We start from the raw sequence: 22148 nt of genomic DNA on the forward strand, positions 1-22148 counted from the left end.
CTGTTTGAAAAGAGTTTTGGCCTGCCTGGTGACATCATCACACAGTAAATGAGTTAATAGACCAATAAGAAAGAGAGTTCCAAACTTCTCTGCTAATAACAGCTTGTTTTCAGTTTCCCCCTCCCCTAGCAACATCTTGCTTGAGAAATTGCTCTTTGTTAAAGAAGCTATTTTTGTTTCTTTTTGACCATTTTCATTTAAAACAATCACAGGAAGGTACTTAATTGTTACCCAGAAATGATTTGATATTGACATACAAACGGCTGTATTGGACCTTTAAAAATGAACATCCTCCCAGAGTACTCCATTCTAGCACTGTGTTTCTATAATCCCCTGCAGGCTCAATCGGAAAGCCTTTATTCCGATACAAGCCCAGCGAAGAGAGAATCCAGGGCCCATGAGAGAATCCAGGGCCGGCGCAAAATGTCTGCAGTAACAACAGGCAGGACTGATTGCTCTATAGTCGTTCGTCCATGCTCTTTGACCCCTCTTCCTGGATAAGCACAGGCTAACTCTGACAAGATTGGCCCAGAGAGGCTGCTGGGGAATCTTATTATAGGCCTGTTGGCTAGCTTCCATACCTCAGAAATAACAAGGGTTCTTCTGACGAAGAGGAAGACTGCAAAACAAAATGGGTGGAAATGGTGGTCTATCTGTCAGCAGATCATTTGAGATACAGCCAGATAGTGAGAGTGAACACATCGAAATCCAACAGATTAGAGCAGGATAGCGGAGAGAAGAGATAAGAGAATGTCGGGCGACTGTGAGAATACAACCTCTGCAGATACAGTACGTATGTCCACTTTCTTCCATTGCTGGAGTCCCAAAGAAGGTGTTATGCCTGGTAGGGCTGTGAGGTGCCAGTTAGGGCAGAGTATCCAGGAGCAGGTGAATCAATCTCTGCCCACGCAACCACACACACGCACGCACGCACGCACGCACGCACGCACGCACGCACGCACGCACACACACACACACACACACACACACAGCTACTGTGGGGAACACTGCTGCCATGAACTATTATGTTACAGGAGGCAAGTGTTGGCTGATATACGCAGAGGGGCAGGTTATTGGGGCGGCAGCGTAGCCTAGTGGTTAGAGCGTTGGACTAGTAACCGGAAGGTTGCGAGTTCAAACCCCCGAGCTGACAAGGTACAAATCTGTCATTCTGCCCCTGAACAGGCAGTTAACCCACTGTTCCCAGGCCGTCATTGAAAATAAGAATTTGTTCTTAACTGACTTGCCTGGTTAAATAAAGGTAAAATTTAAAAAATTAAATCGTGCTCAGCTAACAACCTCCGAAGGAGAAAGGTCCGGTCTAAGGCGCAGAGAAATAGGTGGTTTCATGTTCATCTGTTCACGACTGGCTCAGGTCTGTAGGAGAACTATGAGGGGGAGATCCTCCCAAACTGATAAGAAAGACACACAAGACCGCCTCGGAAACAAGAGGCGGCATCTCAAAGGTGTATCATGTCAGAACATGTCTCATACGAAACCCTGTGTGTAACCTAGCAAAAAGGTTCAGATCATAGGCTGATAGTGAATTTGTGTGTATTTGTGTGGGAGGATGGAGGTGCAGTGAATTTGTGTGTATTTGTGTGGGAGGATGGAGGTGTAGTGGATGTGTGTGTATTTGTGTGGGAGGATGGAGGTGTAGATGTAGCTTGGTACTTACAGCCCTTATAGATGTCTGTGGGGATCTGGACGGCGCTGTAGGAGTAGTTCACTTTGTTTTTAAAGTTGGGATCGTCCACAAACTCCAGCTTCACGGAGTAGGGGTTCTCCATCAGGTTCTCTTCCCCGTCTTCATCCTCCGTCTGCATAGAGAGATTCACAGAGAGAGAAACGCCCTGTCAGTGGGATAAGCACAGGACAGACGGAAACAGACGGCCAGAGACACGGGACTAACACAAAACAGACATCCGCCCTGCACAGCCACAAACAAACACGAATGCACTCACACAGGTCTGCATGCACAAGTGCATGCGCGCACACGCACATATACACTTTTGGATGAAACAACAAGAATGGCAATTACGCCGCCTTTTAAGCTGGGTTTGGAGTTGCCTTCTATTCTTTTCCTCATCACAAAGCAACAGCGGGTATCAAAGCAGACACAAAACAGTGAGAATCAATTAGTGTCCAAGATGGCTATCACAGACACATTAAGGTGGCACACAAATGAACCCTGACAATAACTAACAACCAACACCACTCAATCACAGCTTTCTCTCTGCCACCCACACGAACACGGCAGAATCTCCAGCACGTCCATGCAAGTGTTACTTTAGGAAGCCAGCTGGAGCTGCCTTGCCTTTTTGTTTTGACGTTCACGACAACATAATGTCTATTGGAGGTCTGGTGCCGTGGCGTCGCCTAGGCAGAGAGCTGCTGTACATTTGGTGAATATTTGTAATAATTTCTTTTCATAGCATTTCCCTGACAAACTTTTTGTTTTATGAATGACCTATTAGGTTATTATTATAGTCTAAATAGTGCGAATCCAGCATGTTTTCAAGACTGAAGTTGGCGGTTAGTTACTGGCTAGCTAGCTAGCTAATGTTAGCTGGCTAGCAGGCAATGTTTTGATTCGATGATGCCAGCTATCTGGATGTTGAGGATGGAGAGAAGCCTGAATATAGAGGTATACAGAGATGACAGCTGACCATAAGGAGAACTAAGTTATAAGGCTACTCATCGACAGAGCTGCAGTGGAGCAGGTTGAGAGCTTCAAGTTCCTTGGTGTCCACATCACCAACAAACTATCATGAGCCAAAAACAAGAGGGCAGACAACACCTATTCCCCCTCAGGAGACTGAAAAGATTTGTCAGGGGTCCTCAGATCCTCAAAAAGTTATACAGCTGCACCATCGAGAGCATCCTGACTGGTTGCATCAACACGTGGTATGACAACTGCTCGGCCTCCAACCCTAAGGCACTACAGAGGGTAGTGCGTACGGCCCAGTACATCACATCAAGCTTGGGGCCAAGCTTCCTGCCATCCAGGACCTCTATACCAGGCGGTGTCAAAGGAAGGCCCTAAAAATTTCCAAAGACTCCAGCTACCCTAGTCATAGACTGTTTTTTCTGCTACTGCACGGCAAGCAGTACCAGAGCACCAAGTCTAGGTCCAAAAGGCTTCATAACAGCTTCTACCCCCAAGCCATAAGACTCCTGAACACCTCCCCACCCCCATTTTTACACTGCTGCTACTCCCTGTGTATGATCTATGCATAGTCACTTTACCTCTACCTACATGTGCATTGACTTTGTACCGGTACCCCTTGTATATAGCCTCACTACCGTTATTTTATTGTTGCTTTTTAATCATTTGTTATTTTTCATTTTTTACTTAGCACTGATTTTTCTTAAAACTGCATTGTTGGTTAAGGTCTTGTAAATAACCATTTCACTGTAAGGTTTACACCTGTTGTATTCAGTGCATTTGACAAATAAAATTGGACTTGATTTAATACTCCTGAATTACTACTGAAGTGTGGTGTGCTTTCTGAACCCCAAGTGGGTGCTGCATTTTGTTAGTAGTGAAGAGTTGTGAGCTAGCTAAACTAGGTGGCTAGTACAGAACTACTATGAAGAAATCTTTTTTACCCTCGTCAATCTACACACAATACCCCATAATGACAAATCGAAAACAGGTTCTTAGAAATGTATGCAAATGCAAATATATAAAATATAATATATATATATATATATATAAATATAAATATAAAACCATATTTACAGACCCTTTGTATGACAGTGCATGTCAATGCAAAAACCAAGCCATGAGGTTGAAGGAATTGTCCGTAGATCTCCGAGACAGGAGTGTGTCGAGGCACAGATCTGGGGAAGGGTACCAAAACATTTCTGCAGCATTAAAGTTCCCCAATAATTCAGTGGCCTCCATCATTGTTAAATGGAAGAAGTTTGAAACCACCAAGACTCTTCACAGAGTCAAGAACCCAGTGGTCACTCTGACAGAGCTCCAGAGTTCCTCTGTGGAGGTGGGAAAACCTTCCAGAAGGACAACCATCTCTGCAGCACTCCACCAATCATGTCTTTATGGTAGAATGGCCAGACGGAAGCCACTTCTCAGTTAAAGGCACATGACAGCCCGCTTGGAGTTTGCCAAAAGGCACCTAAAGACTCCCAGACCATTAGAAACAAGATTATCTGGTCTGAACTATTTAGCCTGAATGTCAAGCGTCACATCTGGAGGGAACCTGACACCATCCCTACAGTGAAGCACGGTGGTTTCAGCATCATTCTGTGGGGCTGTTTTTCAGCTGCAGCGACTGGGAGACTAGCCAGGATGGAGGGAAAGATGAACGGAGCAAAGTACAGAGATCCTTGATGAACACCTGCTCCAGAGCGCTGAGGACCTTCGACTGGGGCGAAGGTTCACCTTCCAATAGACAATGACCCTAAGCACACAATCAAGACAACGCAGGAGTGGCTTCAGGACAAGTCTCTGAATGTCCTTGAGTCCAGACCGGAACCCAATCGAACATCTCTGGAGAGACCTGAAAATAGCTGTGCAGCGACACTCCCCATTCAACCTGACAGAGCTTGAGAGTATCTGCAGAGAAACCTGTTTTTGCTTTGTCATTATGGGGTATTGTGTGTTGTTTGATAAAGACAAAAAACAATTGAATCCATTTTAGAATAAGGCTGTAATGTAATAAAATGTGGAAATAGTCAAGAGGTCTGAATACTTTCCGAATATTTTTTTTAATGTATTATAATATATATAGATATATATATATATATATATATATATATATATATATATATATATATTTTATCACCTTTTTCTCCCAATTTCGATCTTGTCTCATCGCTGCAACTCCCCAATGGGCGAAGGTTGAGTCATGCATCCGCCAAACCGCACTTCTAAACACCCACCCGCTTAACCCGGAAGCCAGCCGCACCAATGTGTCAGAGGAAACACTGTTCACCTGATGACCGAGGTCAGCCTGCAGGTGCCTGGCCTGCCACAAAGAGTCGCTAAAGCGTGATGAGCCAAGTAAAGCTCCCCCTGGCCAAACCCTCCCCTAACCCGGACGACGCTGGGCCAATTGTGCACCGCCCTATGGTACTCCCGTTCACGGTTGTGATACAGCCCCGGGTTCGAACCCAGGTCTGTAGTGATGCCTCTAGCACTGCGATGCAGTGCCTTAGACCGCTGCGAGACTCGACTGGCCTAGGATTCAATCTTGGTTATCTATCTACATATGACAAGCCTTGCCTTTTCAAGAGCCCATCGTGAAAATAAATAGGAATTAGATCTAAACACATCCTCTGGCAGAGCTTATTCATTTATCTTTGCCTCCAAATCCTAAGGGAGCTCGCTAAGACTCTGCAAGGTGCATACTGACAGAATATAGCACATAGCTAGTACTACAAATGAGTTAGGGCAGGCCTACACATCCACTGTACAATATACACACATACTGTATATATGCATTGCATACCATAAGGAAAGGGAGGCGAAAACATCCATCAAATACTGTATATCATACTGTATACCATACTGTATATAATACTGTATACTGTATATCATACTGTATATAATACTGTATACTGTACATCATACGGTATACCATACTGTATATAATACTGTATACTGTATATCATACTGTATATAATACTGTATACTGTATATCATACGGTATACCATACTGTATATAATACTGTATACTGTATATCATACTGTATATAATACTGTATACTGTATATCATACTGTATTATAAGAGGTGTTGGAGGTAACGTGTTCAAAAGGTTTACGAATGTGTTACAAAGTAATGCGTTACCGTATTAATATAACGGCATACTGTTCCAATTTGAGTCCAAATATTACAGTTACTGTAAGAAAGGTGGTGGTTACTTAGTTACTTTTGTTATCATTCCCTTCCTAGTTACAGTTATTGATTAAAATAGATATTTGTGATGATGATTATTCCATGTCGGGTTGGCTGAATATTTAAAATCCCCACGCCCCAGGTGGTCATTGTTTTGGTCCTGAGATTGAGGTCCTCTCACCAGAACAAAAATAAAACATAAACAAATCCTCAAATGCATATAGTTCATTACTGTATTGTTCACACTGAGACCTGCCCACATATCATGATTTAATAGAGCAGCAAGGGTTCATTGAAACTGACATGATAAAAACGGGTTTGTTTTTTTCGCAAAATGTAATTCAAGCCTCATACCCTGTGCAAGAATTGATTTATGGCCGGGCTTTAATTGTCTATTAAAACGCAATTACAAGCTGTTGTTGGAGAGGATGGGAAGAGCAGAGCAGGGGCACACTTGTGATGATAGCCCACTGAATGTCAACACTAGGAACAGTGTGGTCACAGACCAGGAAAACATGCTACAGTACCTTACAGGAAACGCATCATCAGACATACGTCAACTGTCTCGCGTCGCCCGCTCTTGTGTGTCTCTTGTACATACACAGTTGCGCAAATCACAAACTCACTGTTATAAAAACCCATTTACACAAGGCTACACTCACAGGTTATGGGCCTTAGTTCGACATCTATCTTTGTCGGTTTTGACTGTAATAACAACGTATAGCTCATAAACTGTCTCCTATTCCTCAACACATCCATTCATTCTGTCAAAACCTTCCCACTCAGCGAAAACGTTTCATAATCGTTCTGTCGCCTTTTTGTCTTCTTCTCATCCTTCCAATCATCTCCAACTGCATTACAATGTTAAACTGCCCCCCCCCCCCCCCCCCCACACACACACACACACACAATGACCCCATCACACAAGAACATAGACTTGAGAAGATGTGCAACGTCAAGGTCGCCGGTGACAGCGTACAAGTGGATGGTGGTGGAAGTGACCGTGAAGCTCATTGGTTGAACAATATAACATTAGCCTTTGTAACATGACAGCAAAGACAATGAATGCGTTCATGACGATGATGCGTATTCAGCAAAAGGGTGAGAGTGTTACAGCCTCACGCTGGTCTAGCAAAGAGGATCCCTCGGTTACTGATGCAGTTCCGTCAAAACGCGTGAGGTAATTGCGTCACGGGGCAGTTTGTTGGCATGGGTGATTAGGTAGGACATGCTGGTTCATCGCTGAGGATGATTGGGTTAGAGGTGCTGGTTTATCAGTTAGAGAGGAAGTGGGTTAGGAATGCCGGAAGGATTTAGTTACAATAAAGGTCTTTGGGTTCGAAGGGTGGATTATTGCTTAACATAAATGTAATTAGATTAGAAATACTATTGTATTAGTTGCAGGGAAGGCGACTGGCTTAGAGAAAGGGGTTGCATTAGTTACAATGAAGGTGATTGGCTTAGGGAAGTCGGGTTATCAATAACGGAGAAGGCGATTGGCCTTCATAAGCCCCTCGTGCATCATCAGCATTCTGTGGAGTCCCGTCCCGGTGTTTGTTTATCTCTCAGCCTGACTGTCATTCCAGTGAGGCCCTCTTTTTCCAAAGAGCCCAATCATAATTAACCAAGGCAGCTTCTAATTAGGAGCTGAATAAATCCACACAGGAAAGACTGATTGGTTCATTTTCTTCAGCCACCCACCACCTGTTTTGCTCGATTCATTACCCAATTTATTAATTTTATCTCCCCATTCTCAAGGTTTAATTAAAGGTTGAAGAGGCCAGGAATGACATTTTGAAGACTCTTTCATTTCCACTTTTACCCATCTAGGGCTCGCCCATGATCACAAGCATCTCTCGCCTCCAAACCCAGCTCATCCCTTTGATATTGTGTGTTTGTGTGTGTGTGTGTGTGTGTGTGTGTGTGTGTGTGTGTGTGTGTGTGTGTGTGTGTGTGTGTGAGTGTGTGTGTGTGTGTGTGTGTGTGTGTGCACGCGTGTGTGCCCATGTGTGTTGGTCAATCGCACAGTACAGATTGTGGATCACTTCTGAACCGAAAGCCAAATAACAGGGCTCCAAACTGAGCTTTGACAGTGTAATATGGTGCAGTGTGTGACAAAGCAAAGATAATCAAAATGCAAGACGAGTCTGTGTTTCAAATGCATTGAGAAGCTACAATAACATTAGTGTTTCCAGCTAGGTGGCCGACGTCTCTGCTCCTTGCCCTCCACCAAAACGCTCCCTTATCGTCATTTACAAGTTATATGCATTTCACTACCGGTCAAATGAAAGTGAGATATGCGGACACCATTGCAATTTCACCCAGAGTGAGCTTTGTCTGTTCTCCGCTGAAGCCTAAGTAATAATCTTCTCTTGGGTGTACCTGATCTTGTCTCTTTCAGTTGGGTTGTTCTCGCAGAGGGGAAAATCCCTCAACAATGGCTGATAAAAACAAAACTCTAAAATCAATATCATATTGTTCTACTGACAGCCAATGAGGTGTTGCCGGGACAGGCCAAAACATCATGCCTATAATCTTTCATGTGTCGGCGTGTCTGTCTCTGTGTGCGTATTAAAGTCACAGTAAAAAAAAAAGAATGTATAATGGGACCCTGCCAATGAAGACAGGTTATTGTCAAAGTGCCAGAGCAAGAGTTGGGGTGAGGATAAGGCTAGACCCCAAGATAGTCTTAACATGGGGTGTTATTAATCCCAATACTAAGCAATCCCCTCCAGTGCCACTACACATACTACTGTGGAATATTACCATCAATGAGAATGGCCGCTATGTGCTGTTTCTATGCCTGGACACAGCGAATAACAGATTGAGTACCCAGACAGAGTCGCCTTTTGGGCAGGAACTCAACTGTGGACAGTGCCTATACCTACACAAGGGCGCTGCGCGATTCAATTTAAAGTTGCGAGAGATATGGAGTCCAGAGCATCTGGCCCAACAAGCTAATTAGATATTGTAATGATGGAGTGTTTATAGGTGAAAGGAGCGCATTACAAGCCCTGGTTGAATCGGGGAGAGAAAGGCGGGATCGGATGGGCAGACAAGGGGAGAGGAGGGATGGAGCAGACAGGGCAAGACGAGGTGACGGTAGCAGCAGTAGTAGAGCCTGTGTACATGAGTAGAGCAAGGGCTCAGGAGTAGAGCAAAGGCACAGGAGTAGAGCAAAGGTACAGGAGTAGAGCACGGGAACAGGAGTAGAGCACGAGTACAGGAGACAAGCAAGGGTACAGAAGTTGAGCAAGACTACAGAGGTAGAGTACGGTTACAGGAGTAGAGCACGAGTACAGGGGTAGAGCACGGGTACAGGAGTAGAGCAAAAGTACAGGAGAAAAACATGGGTACAGGAGTAGAGCACGGGTACAGGAGTAGAGCACAGGTACAGGAGTAGAGCACGAGGGCAGGAGTAGAGCACGGGTACAGGAGTAGTGCACAGGTACAGGAGTAGAGCACGAGGACAGAAGTAGAGCACAGGTACAGGAGTAGAGCACGAGGACAGGAGTAGAGCACGAGGACAGGAGTAGAGCACGGGTACAGGAGTAAAGCACAGGTACAGGAGTAGAGCACGGGTACAGGAGTAGAGCACGGGTACAGGAGTAGAGCACGGGAACAGGGGTAGAGCACAGGTACAGGGGTAGAGCACGAGGACAGGAGTAGAGCACGGGTACAGGAGTAAAGCACAGGTACAGGAGTAAAGCACAGGTACAGGAGTAGAGCACAAGGACAGGAGTAGAGCACGGGTACAGGAGAAGAGCACGGGTACAGGAGTAGAGCCCGGGTAAAGGAGTAGAGCATGGGTACAGGAGTAGAGCACGGGTACAGGAGTAGGGCACAGGTACAGGAGTAGAGCACGAGGACAGGAGTAGAGCACAGGTACAGGAGTAGAGCATGAGGACAGGAGTAGAGCACGAGGACAGGAGTAGAGCACAGGTACAGGAGTAGAGCACGGGTACAGGAGTAGAGCACGGGTACAAGAGTAGAGCACGAGGACGGAGTAGAGCACGGGTACAGGAGTAAAGCACGGGTACAGGAGTAGAGCAAAGGTACAGGAGTAGAGCACGGGTACAGAAGTAGAGCACGGGTACAGAAGTAGAGCACGGGTACAGGAGTAGAGCACGGGGACCGAAGTAGAGCACGGGTACAGGGGTAGAACACGGGTACAGGAGTAGAGCAAAAGTACAGGAGTAGAGCACGGCAACAGGAGTAGAGCACGGGTACAGCGGTGGAGCAAAAGTACAGGAGTAAAGCACGGGTACAGGAGTAGAGCAAAGGTACAGGAGTAGAGCACGGGTACAGGAGTAGAGCACGAGAACAGGAGTAGAGCACAGCTACAGGAGTAGAGCACGAGAACAGGAGTAGAGTATGGCTACAGGAGTAGAGCACGGGTACAGGAGTAGAGCACGGCAACAGGAGTAGAGCATGGCTACAGGAGTAGAGCACGGGTACAGGAGTAGAGCACGGGTACAGGAGTAAAGCCAAGGTACGGGGTAAAGCAAAGGTACAGTAGTAGAGCACAAGTACAGGAGTAGAGCTCGAGTACAGGGGTAAAAAAAAGTAAAGGAGTAGAGCTAAGGTACAGGTGTACAGGATGGGTACAGGTGTAGAGCACGGGTACAGGAGTTGAGCATGGGTACATGAGTAGAGCACGGGTACAGAAGTAGAGCACGAGTACAGGGATAAAGAAAAGGTACAGGAGTAGAGCAAAGGTACAGGTGTACAGTACGGGTACAGGAGTAGAGCACGGGTACAGGAGTAAAGCAAAGGTACAGGAGTAGAGCACTGTTACAGGAGAAGAGCACAGGTACAGGGGTAGAGCACGGGTACAGGAATAGAGCACTGGTACACGAGTAGAGCATGGCTACAGGAGTAGAGCACGGGTACAGGAGTAGAGCACGGATACAGGAGTAGAGCACGGGTACAGGAGTAGAGCACGGGTACAGGAGTAGAGTAAAAGTACAGGAGTAAAGGACGGGTACAGGAGTAGAGCACGGGTACAGGAGTAGAGCAGGGGGTAAAGAAGTAGAGCACGAGTACAGGAGTAGAGCATGGGTACAGGAGTGGAGAAAAAGTACAGGAGTAAAGCACGGGTACAGGAGTAGAGCAAAGGTACAGGAGTAGAGCACGTGTACAGAAGTAGAGCACGAGTACAGGAGTAGAGCATGGGTACAGGAGTGGAGCAAAAGTACAGGAGTAAAGCACGGGTACAGGAGTAGAGCAAAGGTACAGGAGTAGAGCACGGGTACAGAAGTAGAGCACGGGTACAGAAGTAGAGCACGGGTACAGGAGTAGAGCACGGGGACCGAAGTAGAGCAAGGCGACAGGAGTAGAGTAAAAGTACAGGAGTAAAGCACGGGTACAGGAGTAGAGCACGGGTACAGGGGTAGAACACGGGTACAGGAGTAGAGCAAAAGTACAGGAGTAGAGCACGGCAACAGGAGTAGAGCACGGGTACAGCGGTGGAGCAAAAGTACAGGAGTAAAGCACGGGTACAGGAGTAGAGCAAAGGTACAGGAGTAGAGCACGGGTACAGGAGTAGAGCACGAGAACAGGAGTAGAGCACAGCTACAGGAGTAGAGCACAAGAACAGGAGTAGAGCATGGCTACAGGAGTAGAGCACGGGTACAGGAGTAGAGCACGGCAACAGGAGTAGAGCATGGCTACAGGAGTAGAGCACGGGTACAGGAGTAGAGCACGGGTACAGGAGTAAAGCCAAGGTACGGGGTAAAGCAAGGTACAGTAGTAGAGCACAAGTACAGGGAGTAGAGCCTCGAGTACAGGGGTAAAAAAGTAAAGGAGTAGAGCTAAGGTACAGGTGTACAGGATGGGTACAGGTGTAGAGCACGGGTACAGGAGTTGAGCATGGGTACATGGTAGAGCACGGAGTACAGAAGTAGAGCACGAGTACAGGGATAAAGAAAGGTACAGGAGTAGAGCAAAGGTACAGGTGTACAGTACGGTACAGGAGTAGAGCACGGGTACAGAATAAAAGCAAAGTACAGGAGTAGAGCACTGTTACAGGAGAAGAGCACAGGTACAGGGCAGAGCACGGGTACAGGAATGAGTTACTGGTACACAGTGTAGAGCACGGCTGGGAGTAGGAGCACGGGTACAGGAGTAGAGCACGGATACAGGAGTAGAGCACGGGTACAGGGGTAGAGCACGGGTACAGGAGTAGAGCACGGCCACAGGAGTAGATCATGAGAACAGAAGTAGAGCACAGATACAGGAGTAGAGCACAGGTACAGGAGAAGAGCACAGGTATAGGGGTAGAGCACAGGTACAGGAGTAGAGCACGGGTACAGGAGTAGAGCACGGGTACAGGAGTAGAGCACGGGTACAGAAGTAGAGCACGGGTGCAGGAGTAGAGCAAGAGAACAGGAGTAGAGCAAGAGAACAGGAGTAGAGCACGGGTACAGGAGTAGAGCACGGGTACAGGTGTAGAGCACGGGTACAGGAGTAGAGTAAAAGTACAGGAGTAAAGTACGGGTACAGGAGTAGAGCACGAGTACAGGAGTAGAGCACGGGTACAGGAGTAGAGCACGGGTACATGAGTAGAGTAAAAGTACAGGAGTAAAGTACGGGTACAGGAGTAGAGCACGGGTACAGAAGTAGAGCACGAGTACAGGGGTAAAGAAAAGGTACAGGAGTAGAGCAAAGGTACAGGTGTACACTACGGGTGCAGGAGTAGAGCACGGGTACAGGAGTAAAGCAAAGGTACAGGAGTAGATCACTGTTACAGGAGTAGAGCACAGGTACAGGGGTAGAGCACGGGTACAGGAGTAAAGCAAAGGTACAGGAGTAGAGCACAGGTACAGGAGTAGAGCATGGGTACAGGAGTAGAGCACGAGAACAGGAGTAGAGCACGGCTACAGGAGTAGAGCACGGGTACAGGAGTAAAGTCAAGGTACGGGGTAAAGCAAAGGTACAGGAGTAGAGCACAGGTACAGGAGTAGAGCTCGGGTACAGGGGTAAAAAACAGTACAGGAGTAGAGCACGGGTACAGGAGTAAAGTCAAGGTACGGGGTAAAGCAAAGGTACAGGAGTTGAGCACGGGTACAGAAGTAGAGCACGGGTACAGGAGTTGAACACGGGTACAGGAGTAGATTATGGGTACAGGAGTAGAGCACGGGTACAGGGGTAGAGCATGGGTACAGGAGTAGAGCACAGGTACAGGGGACGAGCACAGGTACAGGGGTAGAGCACAAGTACAGGAGTAGAGACAAGGTACAGGAGTAGAGCACGACTACAGAGGTAGAGCACGTGTACAGGAGTAGAGCACGGGTACAGGAGTAGAGCACGAGAACAGTAGTAGAGCACGGCTACAGGAGTAGAGCACGGGTACAGGAGTAGAGCACGGGTACAGGAGTAACGTCAAGGTACGGGGTAAAGCAAAGGTACAGGAGTAGAGCACAGGTACAGGAATAGAGCACGAGAACAGGAGTAGAGCACGGCTACAGGAGTAGAGCACGGGTACAGGAGTAGAGCACGGGTACAGGAGTAACGTCAAGGTACGGGGTAAAGCAAAGGTACAGGAGTAGAGCACAGGTACAGGAGTAGAGCACGGCTACAGAGGTGGAGCAAAAGTACAGGAGTAAATCACTGGTACAGGAGTAGAGCAAAGGTACAGGAGTAAAGTCAAGGTACAGGGTAAAGCAAAGGTACAGGAGTAGAGCACAGGTACAGGAGTACAGCTCGGTCACAGGGGTAAAAAAACGTACAGGAATAGAGCTAACAGGAGTAGAGCACGGGTACAGGAGTTGAACATGGGTACAGGAGTAGAGCATGGGTACAGGAGTAGAGCACGGGTACAGGAGTAGAGCAAAAGTACAGGAGTAGAGCACAGGTACAGGAGAAGAGCACGGTACAGGGGAGTAGAGCACGGGTACAGAGGTGGAGCAAAAGTACAGGAGTAAATCACGGGTACAGGAGTAGAGCAAAGGTACAGGAGTAGAGCACGGGTACAGGAGTAGAGCACGAGAACAGGAGTAGAGCACGGCTACAGGAGTAGAGCACGGGTACAGGAGTAGAGCACGGGTACAGGAGTAAAGTCAAGGTACGGGGTAAAGCAAAGGTACAGGAGTAGAGCACGGGTACAGGAGTAGATTATGGGTACAGGAGTAGAGCACGGGTACAGGGGTAGAGCATGGGTACAGGAGTAGAGCACAGGTACAGGAGTAGAGCACGGGTACAGGAGTAAAGCAAAGGTACAGGAGTAGAGCACGGGTACAGGAGTAGAGCACGGGTACAGGAGAAGAGCACGGGTACAGGGGTAGAGCACTAGTACAGGAGTAGAGACAAGGTACAGGAGTAGAGCACAGGTACAGAGGTGGAGCAAAAGTACAGGAGTAAATCACGGGTACAGGAGTAGAGCAAAGGTACAGGAGTAGAGCACGGGTACAGGAGTAGAGCACGAGAACAGTAGTAGAGCACGGCTACAGGAGTAGAGCACGGGTACAGGAGTAGAGCACGGGTACAGGAGTAAAGTCAAGGTACGGGGTAAAGCAAAAGTACAGGAGTAAATCACGGGTACAGGAGTAGAGCAAAGGTACAGGAGTAGAGCACGGGTACAGGTGTACAGGATGGGTACAGGAGTAGAGCACGGGTACAGGAGTTGAGCACGGGTACAGACGTAGAGCACGGGTACAGGAGTTGAACACGGGTACAGGAGTAGATTATGGGTACAGGAGTAGAACACGGGTACAGGGGTAGAGCATGGGTACAGGAGTAGAGCACAGGTACAGGTGTAGAGCACAGGTACAGAAGTAGAGCATGGGTACAGGAGTAGAGCACGGGTACAGGAGTAGAGCTGATTTGATTTGATTTGATTTGATTTGAGAGCACGGGTACAGAGGTGGAGCAAAAGTATAGGAGTAAATCACGGGTACAGGAGTAGAGCAAAGGTACAGGAGTAGAGTACGGGTACAAGAGTAGAGCACGGGTACAGGAGTAGAGCACGGGTACAGGAGTAAAGTCAAGGTACGGGGTAAAGCAAAGGTACAGGAGTAGAGCACAGGTACAGGAGTAGAGCTAGGGTACAGGGGTAAAAAAAAGTACAGGAGTAGAGCTAACGTACAGGTGTACAGGATGGGTACAGGAGTAGAGCACGGGTACAGGAGTAGAGCACGGGTACAGGGGTAGAGCATGGGTACAGGAGTAGAGCACAGGTACAGGAGTAGAGCACGGGTACAGGAGTAAAGCAAAGGTACAGGAGTAGAGCACGGGTACAGGAGTAGAGCACGGGTACAGGAGAAGAGCACGGGTACAGGGGTAGAGCACGAGTACAGGAGTAGAGACAAGGTACAGGAGTAGAGCACGACTACAGAGGTAGATTACGGGTACAGGAGTAGAGCACGGGTACAGGAGTAAAGCCAAGGTACAGGAGTACAGAACGGGTACAGGAGTAGAGCACAGGTACAGGGGTAGAGCACAGGTACAAGAGTAGAGCACAAGAACAGGAGTAGAGCACGTGGACCGGAGTAGAGCATGGCTACAGAAGTAGAGCACGGGTACAGGAGTAGAGCAGAAGTGTAGGAGTAGAGTACAGGTACAGGAGAAGGGCACGGCAACAGGAGTATAGCACGGGTACAGGAGTAGAGCAAAGGTACAGGAGTAGAGCACGGGTACAGGAGTAGAGCACGGGTACAGGGTTAGAACACGGGTACAGGAGTAGAGCAAAAGTGTAGGAGTAGAGCACAGGTACAGGAGAAGGGCACGGCAACAGGAGTATAGCACGGGTACAGGAGTAGAGCAAAGGTACAGGAGTAGAGCACGGGTACAGGAGTAGAGCACGAGAACAGGAGTAGAGCACGGCTACAGGAGTAGAGCATGGCTACAGGAGTAGAGCACGGGTACAGGAGTAGAGCACGGGTACAGGAGTAAAGCCAAGGTACGGGGTAAAGCAAAGGTACAGGAGTAGAGCACAGGTACAGGAGGTAGAAGTACAGGAGTAGAGCACAGGTGGATGAGAGGAAGGAAAATAGGGAGGAATCAGTTGGTGAGAGGAAGGGATAGAGGAAGGAAGCAGTGGGTGAGAGGAAGGGATAGAGGAAGGAAGCAGTGGGTGAGAGGAAGGGATAGAGGAAGGAAGCAGTGGGTGAGAGGAAGGGATAGAGGAAGGAAGCAGTGGGTGAGAGGAAGGGATAGAGGAAGGAAGCAGTGGGTGAGAGGAAGGGATAGAGGAAGGAAGCAGTGGGTGAGAGGAAGGGATAGGAAGGAAGCAGTGGGTGAGAGGAAGGGATAGAGGAGGGGTGAGGAAGAAGGAAGCAGTGGGTGAGAGGAAGGGATAGAGGAAGGAAGCAGTGGGTGAGAGGAAGGGATAGAGGAAGGAAGGAATCAGTGGGTGAGAGGATAGAAGGATGGGTGAGAGGAAGGAAGCAGGAAGCAATGGGTGAGAGGAAGGGATAGAGGAAGGAAGCAGTGGGTGAGAGGAAGGGATAGAGGAAGGAAGCAGTGGGTGAGAGGAAGGGATGAGAAGGAAGCAGTGGGTGAGAGGAAGGGAGGAAGGAAGCAGTGGGTGAGAGGAAGGGATAGAGGAAGGAAGCAGTGGGTGAGAGGAAGGGATGGGTGAGAGGAAGGAAGCAGTGGGTGAGAGGAAGGGATAGAGGGAGGGATAGAGGAAGGAAGCAGTGGGTGAGAGGAAGGGATAGAAGAAGGAAGCAGTGGGTGAGAGGAAGGGATAGAGGAAGGAAGCAGTGGGTGAGAGGAAGGGATAGAGGAAGGAAGCAGTGGGTGAGAGGAAGGGATAGAGGAAGGAAGCAGTGGGTGAGAAGGAAGGGGATAGAGGAAGGAAGCAGTGGGTGAGAGGAAGGGATAGAGGAAGGAAGCAGTGGGTGAGAGGAAGGGATAGTGGGAAGGAAGCAGTGGGTGAGAGGAAGGGATAGAGGAAGGAAGCAGTGGGTGAGAGGAAGGGATAGAGGAAGGAAGCAGTGGGTGAGAGGAAGGGATAGAGGAAGGAAGCAGTGGGTGAGAGGAAGGGATAGAGGAAGGAAGCAGTGGGTGAGAGGAAGGGATAGAGGAAGGAAGCAGTGGGTGAGAGGAAGGGATAGAGGAAGGAAGCAGTGGGTGAGAGGAAGGGATAGAGGAAGGAAGCAGTGGGTGAGGAAGGAAGGGATGGGTGAGAGGAAGGAAGCAGTGGGTGAGAGGAAGGGATAGAGGAAGGAAGCAGTGGGTGAGAGGAAGGGATAGAAGGAAGAGGAAGGAGAGGAGGGATGGGTGGGTGAGAGGAAGGGATAGAAGAAGGAAGGTGGGTGAGAGGAAGGGATAGAGGAGTGGGTGAGAGGAAGGGATAGGGAAGGAAGCAGTGGGTGAGAGGAAGGATAGGAAGGGATAGGGAAAGCAGTGGGTGAGAGGAAGGGATAGAGGTGGGTGAAAGGGAAGGAAGGAAGCAGTGGGAGAGGAAGGATGAGAGGAAGCAGGGGTGATAGAGGAAGGAAGCAGTGGGTGAGAGGAAGGGATAGAGGGAAGGGATAGAGGAGGAAGCAGTGGGTGAGAGGAAGGGATAGAGGAAGGAAGGTGGGTGAGAAGGGATAGAGGAAGGAAGCAGTGGGTGAGAGGAATAGGGATAGAGGAAGGAAGCAGTGGGTGAGAGGAAGGGATAGAGGAAGGAAGCAGTGGGTGAGAAGGGATAGAGGAAGGAAGCAGTGGGTGAGAGGAAGGGATAGAGGAAGAGGAAGGAAGCAGTGGGTGAGAGGAAGGGATAGAGGAAGGAAGCAGTGGGTGAGGAGGATAGAGGAAGGAAGCAGTGGGTGAGAAGGAAGGGGGATAGAGGGAAGGAAGCAGTGGGTGAGAGGAAGGGATAGAGGAAGGAAGCAGTGGGTGAGAGGAAGGATAGAGGAAGGAAGCAGTGGGTGAGAGGAAGGATAGAGGGAGGAAGCAGTGGGTGAGAGGAAGGATAGAGGAAGGAAGCAGTGGGTGAGAGGAAGGGATAGAGGAAGGAAGCAGTGGGTGAGAGGAAGGGATAGAGGAAGGAAGCAGTGGGTGAGCAGTGGGTGAGAGGAAGGGATAGAGAAGAAGCAGTGGGAGAGGAAGGGATAGAGGAAGGAAGCAGTGGGTGAGAGGAAGGGATAGAGGAAGGAAGCAGTGGGTGAGAGGAAGGGATAGAGGAAGGAAGCAGTGGGTGAGAGGAAGGGATAGAGGAAGGAAGCAGTGGGTGAGAGGAAGGGATAGAGGAAGGAAGCAGTGGGTGAGAGGAAGGGATAGAAGAAGGAAGCAGTGGGTGAGAGGAAGGGATAGAGGAAGGAAGCAGTGGGTGAGAGGAAGGGATAGAGGAAGGAAGCAGTGGGTGAGAGGAAGGGATAGAGGAAGGAAGCAGTGGGTGAGAGGAAGGGATAGAGGAAGGAAGCAGTGGGTGAGGAAGGATAGAGAAGGAAGCAGTGGGTGAGAGGAAGGGATAGAGGAAGGAAGCAGTGGGTGAGAGGAAGGGATAGAGGAAGGAAGCAGTGGGTGAGAGGAAGGGATAGAGGAAGGAAGCAGTGGGTGAGAGGAAGGGATAGAGGAAGGGATAGAGGGAGGAAGCAGTGGGTGAGAGGAAGGGATAGAGGAAGGAAGCAGTGGGTGAGAGGAAGGGATAGAGGAAGGAAGCAGTGGGTGAGAGGAAGGGATAGAGGAAGGAAGCAGTGGGTGAGAGGAAGGGAAGCAGTGGGTGAGAGGAAGGGATAGAGGAAGGAAGCAGTGGGTGAGAGGAAGGGATAGAGGAAGGAAGCAGTGGGTGAGAGGAAGGGATAGAGTGGGTGAGAGGAAGGGATAGGAAGGAAGGTGGGTGAGAGGAAGGGATAGAGGAAGGAAGCAGTGGGTGAGAGGGAAGGATAGAGGATAGAGGAAGGGATAGAGGAAGGAAGCAGTGGGTGAGAGGGAAGGGAAGGAAGCAGTGGGTGAGAGGAAGGGATAGAGGAAGGAAGCAGTGGGTGAGAGGAAGGGATAGAGGAAGGAAGCAGTGGGTGAGAGGAAGGGATAGAGGAGGAAAGCAGTGGGTGGGTGAGAGGAAGGGAAGGAAGCAGTAGAGGAAGGGATAGAGGAAGGAAGCAGTGGGTGAGAGGAAGGGATAGAGGAAGGAAGCAGTGGGTGAGAGGAAGGGATAGAGGAAGGAAGCAGTGGGTGAGAGGAAGGGATAGAGGAAGGAAGCAGTGGGTGAGAGGAAGGGATAGAGGAAGGAAGCAGTGGGTGAGAGGAAGGGATAGAGGAAGGAAGCAGTGGGTGAGGAAGGGATAGAGGGAAGGCAGTGGGTGACAGGAAGGGATAGAGGAAGGAAGCAGTGGGTGATAGGAAGGAAGCAGTGGGTGAGGATAGGAAGGAAGCAGTGGGTGAGGGAAGGGATAGGGGAAGAAGGAAGCAGTGGGTGAGAGGAAGGGATAGATAGAGGAAGGAAGCAGAAGAAGCAGTGGAGTGAAGGCAGAGAGGAAGGGATAGAGGAAGGAAGCAGTGGGTGAGAGGAAGGGATAGAGGAAGGAAGCAGTGGGTGAGAGGAAGGGATAGAGGAGGAAGCAGTGGGTGAGAGGAAGGGATAGAGGAAGGAAGCAGTGGGTGAGAGGAAGGGATAGAGGAAGGAAGCAGTGGGTGAGAGGAAGGGATAGAGGGAAGGAAGCAGTGGGTGAGGAAGGGATAGGGATGGGTGAGAAGGAAGGAAGGAAGCAGTGGGTGAGAGGAAGGGATAGAGGAAGGAAGCAGTGGGTGAGAGGAAGGGATAGAGGAAGGAAGCAGTGGGTGAGAAGAAGGGATAGAGGAAGGAAGCAGTGGGTGAGAGGAAGGGATAGAGGAAGGAAGCAAGGGATAGGAAGGATAGAGGAAGGAAGCAGTGGGTGAGGAAGGAAGGGATAGAGGAAGGAAGCAGTGGGTGAGAGGAAGGGATAGAAGAAGGAAGCAGTGGGTGAGAGGAAGGGATAGAGGGAGGAAGCAGTGGGTGAGAGGAAGGGAAGGAAGCAGTAGAGGAAGGGATAGAGGAAGGAAGCAGTGGGTGAGAGGAAGGGATAGAGGAGGAAGCAGTGGGTGAGAGGAAGGGATGGGTGAGAGGAAGGGATAGAGGAAGGAAGCAGTGGGTGAGAAGGAAGGGATAAGCAGTGGGTGAGAGGAAGGATAGAGGAAGGAAGCAGTGGGTGAGAGGAAGGGATAGAGGAAGGAAGCAGTGGGTGAGAGGAAGGGATAGAGGAAGGAAGCAGTGGGTGAGAGGAAGGGATAGGGGAAGCAGTGGGTGAGAGGAAGGGATAGAGGAAGGAAGCAGTGGGTGAGAGGAAGGGATAGAGGAAGGAAGCAGTGGGTGAGAGGAAGGGATAGAGGAAGGAAGCAGTGGGTGAGAGGAAGGGATAGAGGAAGGAAGCAGTGGGTGAGAGGAAGGGATAGAGGAAGGGAAGGAGGAAAGCAGTGGGTGAGAGGAAGGGATAGAGGAAGGAAGCAGTGGGTGAGAGGAAGGGATAGAAGGAAGGAAGCAGTGGGTGAGGAAGGGATAGAGGAAGGAAGCAGTGGGTGAGAGGAAGGGATAGAGGAAGGAAGCAGTGGGTGAGGAAGGAAGCAGAAGGGAAGGGATAGAGGGAGGAAGCAGTGGGTGAGAGGAAGGGATAGAGGAAGGAAGCAGTGGGTGAGAGGAAGGGATAGAGGAAGGAAGCAGTGGGTGAGAGGAAGGGATAGAGGAAGGAAGCAGTGGGTGAGAGGAAGGGATAGAGGAAGGAAGCAGTGGGTGAGAGGAAGGGATAGAGGAAGGAAGTAGGAAGCAGTGGGTGAGGAGGGAAGGGAAGGGAAGCAGTGGGTGAGAGGAAGGGATAGGGGATAGGAAGGAAGCAGTGGGTGAGAGGAAGGGATAGAGGAAGGAAGCAGTGGGTGAGAGGAAGGGATAGAGGAGGAAGCAGTGGGTGAGAGGAAGGGATAGAGGAAGGAAGCAGTGGGTGAGAGGAAGGGATAGAGGAAGGAAGCAGTGGGTTAGAGGAAGTGGATGAGGAAGGAAGCAGTGGGTGAGGAAGGGATAGAGAAGGAAGCAGTGGGTGAGAGGAAGGGATGGGTGAGAGGAAGGGATAGAGGAAGGAAGCAGTGGGTGAGAGGAAGGGATAGAGGGAAGGGATAGAAGGAAGCAGTGGGTGAGAGGAAGGGATAGAGGAAGGAAGCAGTGGGTGAGAGGAAGGGATAGAGGGATAGAGGAAGCAGTGGGTGAGAGGAAGGGATAGAGGAAGGAAGCAGTGGGTGAGAGGAAGGGATAGAGGAAAGCAGGGGTGAAAGGGATAGAGAAGGAAGCAGTGGGTGAGAGGAAGGGATAGAGGGAAGGAAGCAGTGGGTGAGAGGAAGGGATAGAGGAAGGAAGCAGTGGGTGAGAGGAAGGGATAGAGGAAGGAAGCAGTGGGTGAGAGGAAGGGATAGAGGAAGGAAGGAAGCAGTGGGTGAGAGGAAGGGATAGAGGGAAGGTGGGTGAGAGGAAGGGATAGAGGAAGGAAGCAGTGGGTGAGAGGAAGGGATAGAGGAAGGAAGCAGTGGGTGAGAGGAAGGGATAGGGAAGGGATAGGGAAGGAAGCAGTGGGTGAGAGGAAGGGATAGAGAGGAAGGAAGCAGTGGGTGAGAGGAAGGGATAGAGGAAGGAAGCAGTGGGTGAGAGGAAGGGATAGAGTGAGAGGAAGGAAGCAGTGGGTGAGAGGAAGGGATAGAGGAAGGAAGCAGTGGGTGAGAGGAAGGGATAGAGGAAGGAAGCAGTGGGTGAGAGGAAGGGATAGAGGAAGGAAGCAGTGGGTGAGAGGAAGGGATAGAGGAAGGAAGCAGTGAGGTGAGAGGAAGGGATAGAGGAAGGAAGCAGTGGGTGAGAGGAAGGGATAGAGGAAGGAAGGAAGAGGAAGGGATGAGAGGAAGGGATGAGGGAAGGGATAGAGGAAGGAAGCAGTGGGTGAGAGGAAGGGATAGAGGAAGGAAGCAGTGGGTGAGAGGAAGGGATAGAGGGAAGCAGTGGGTGAAGGAAGGGATAGAGGAAGGAAGCAGTGGGTGAGAGGAAGGGATAGGGAAGGGATGAGAGGGGAGGGCAGTGAGAGGAAGGGATAGAGGAAGGAAGCAGTGGGTGAGAGGAAGGGATAGAGGAAGGAAGCAGTGGGTGAGAGGAAGGGATAGAGGAAGGAAGCAGTGGGTGAGAGGAAGGGATAGAGGAAGGAAGCAGTGGGTGAGGAAGGGATAGAGAAGGAAGCAGTGGGTGAAGGAAGGATAGAGGAGGAAGCAGTGGGTGAGAGGAAGGGATAGAGGAAGGAAGCAGGGGTGAGAGGGATGAAGGAAGGGGGTGAGAGGAAGGAAGCAGTGGGTGAGAGGAAGGGATAGAG

The 22148-nt window shown here is 49.6% G+C and overlaps 1 protein-coding gene across 3 annotated transcripts in view; it reads right to left on the reverse strand.

The window, feature by feature from the left end:
* Window positions 1–22148, reverse strand: part of cacna2d2a (calcium channel, voltage-dependent, alpha 2/delta subunit 2a) — a 262938-nt gene that overhangs the window by 64361 nt on the left and 176429 nt on the right. For all 3 annotated transcript variants that reach the window (XM_065027032.1, XM_065027031.1, XM_065027033.1), the window contains one exon: window positions 1679–1820. In XM_065027032.1, the coding sequence (XP_064883104.1) occupies window positions 1679–1820 (142 nt within the window). The remainder of the gene's footprint in view (window positions 1–1678; window positions 1821–22148) is intronic.

Source organism: Oncorhynchus nerka, linkage group LG2 (genome assembly GCF_034236695.1).
Source record: "Oncorhynchus nerka isolate Pitt River linkage group LG2, Oner_Uvic_2.0, whole genome shotgun sequence".
Classification (NCBI taxonomy): Eukaryota; Metazoa; Chordata; class Actinopteri; order Salmoniformes; family Salmonidae; genus Oncorhynchus; species Oncorhynchus nerka.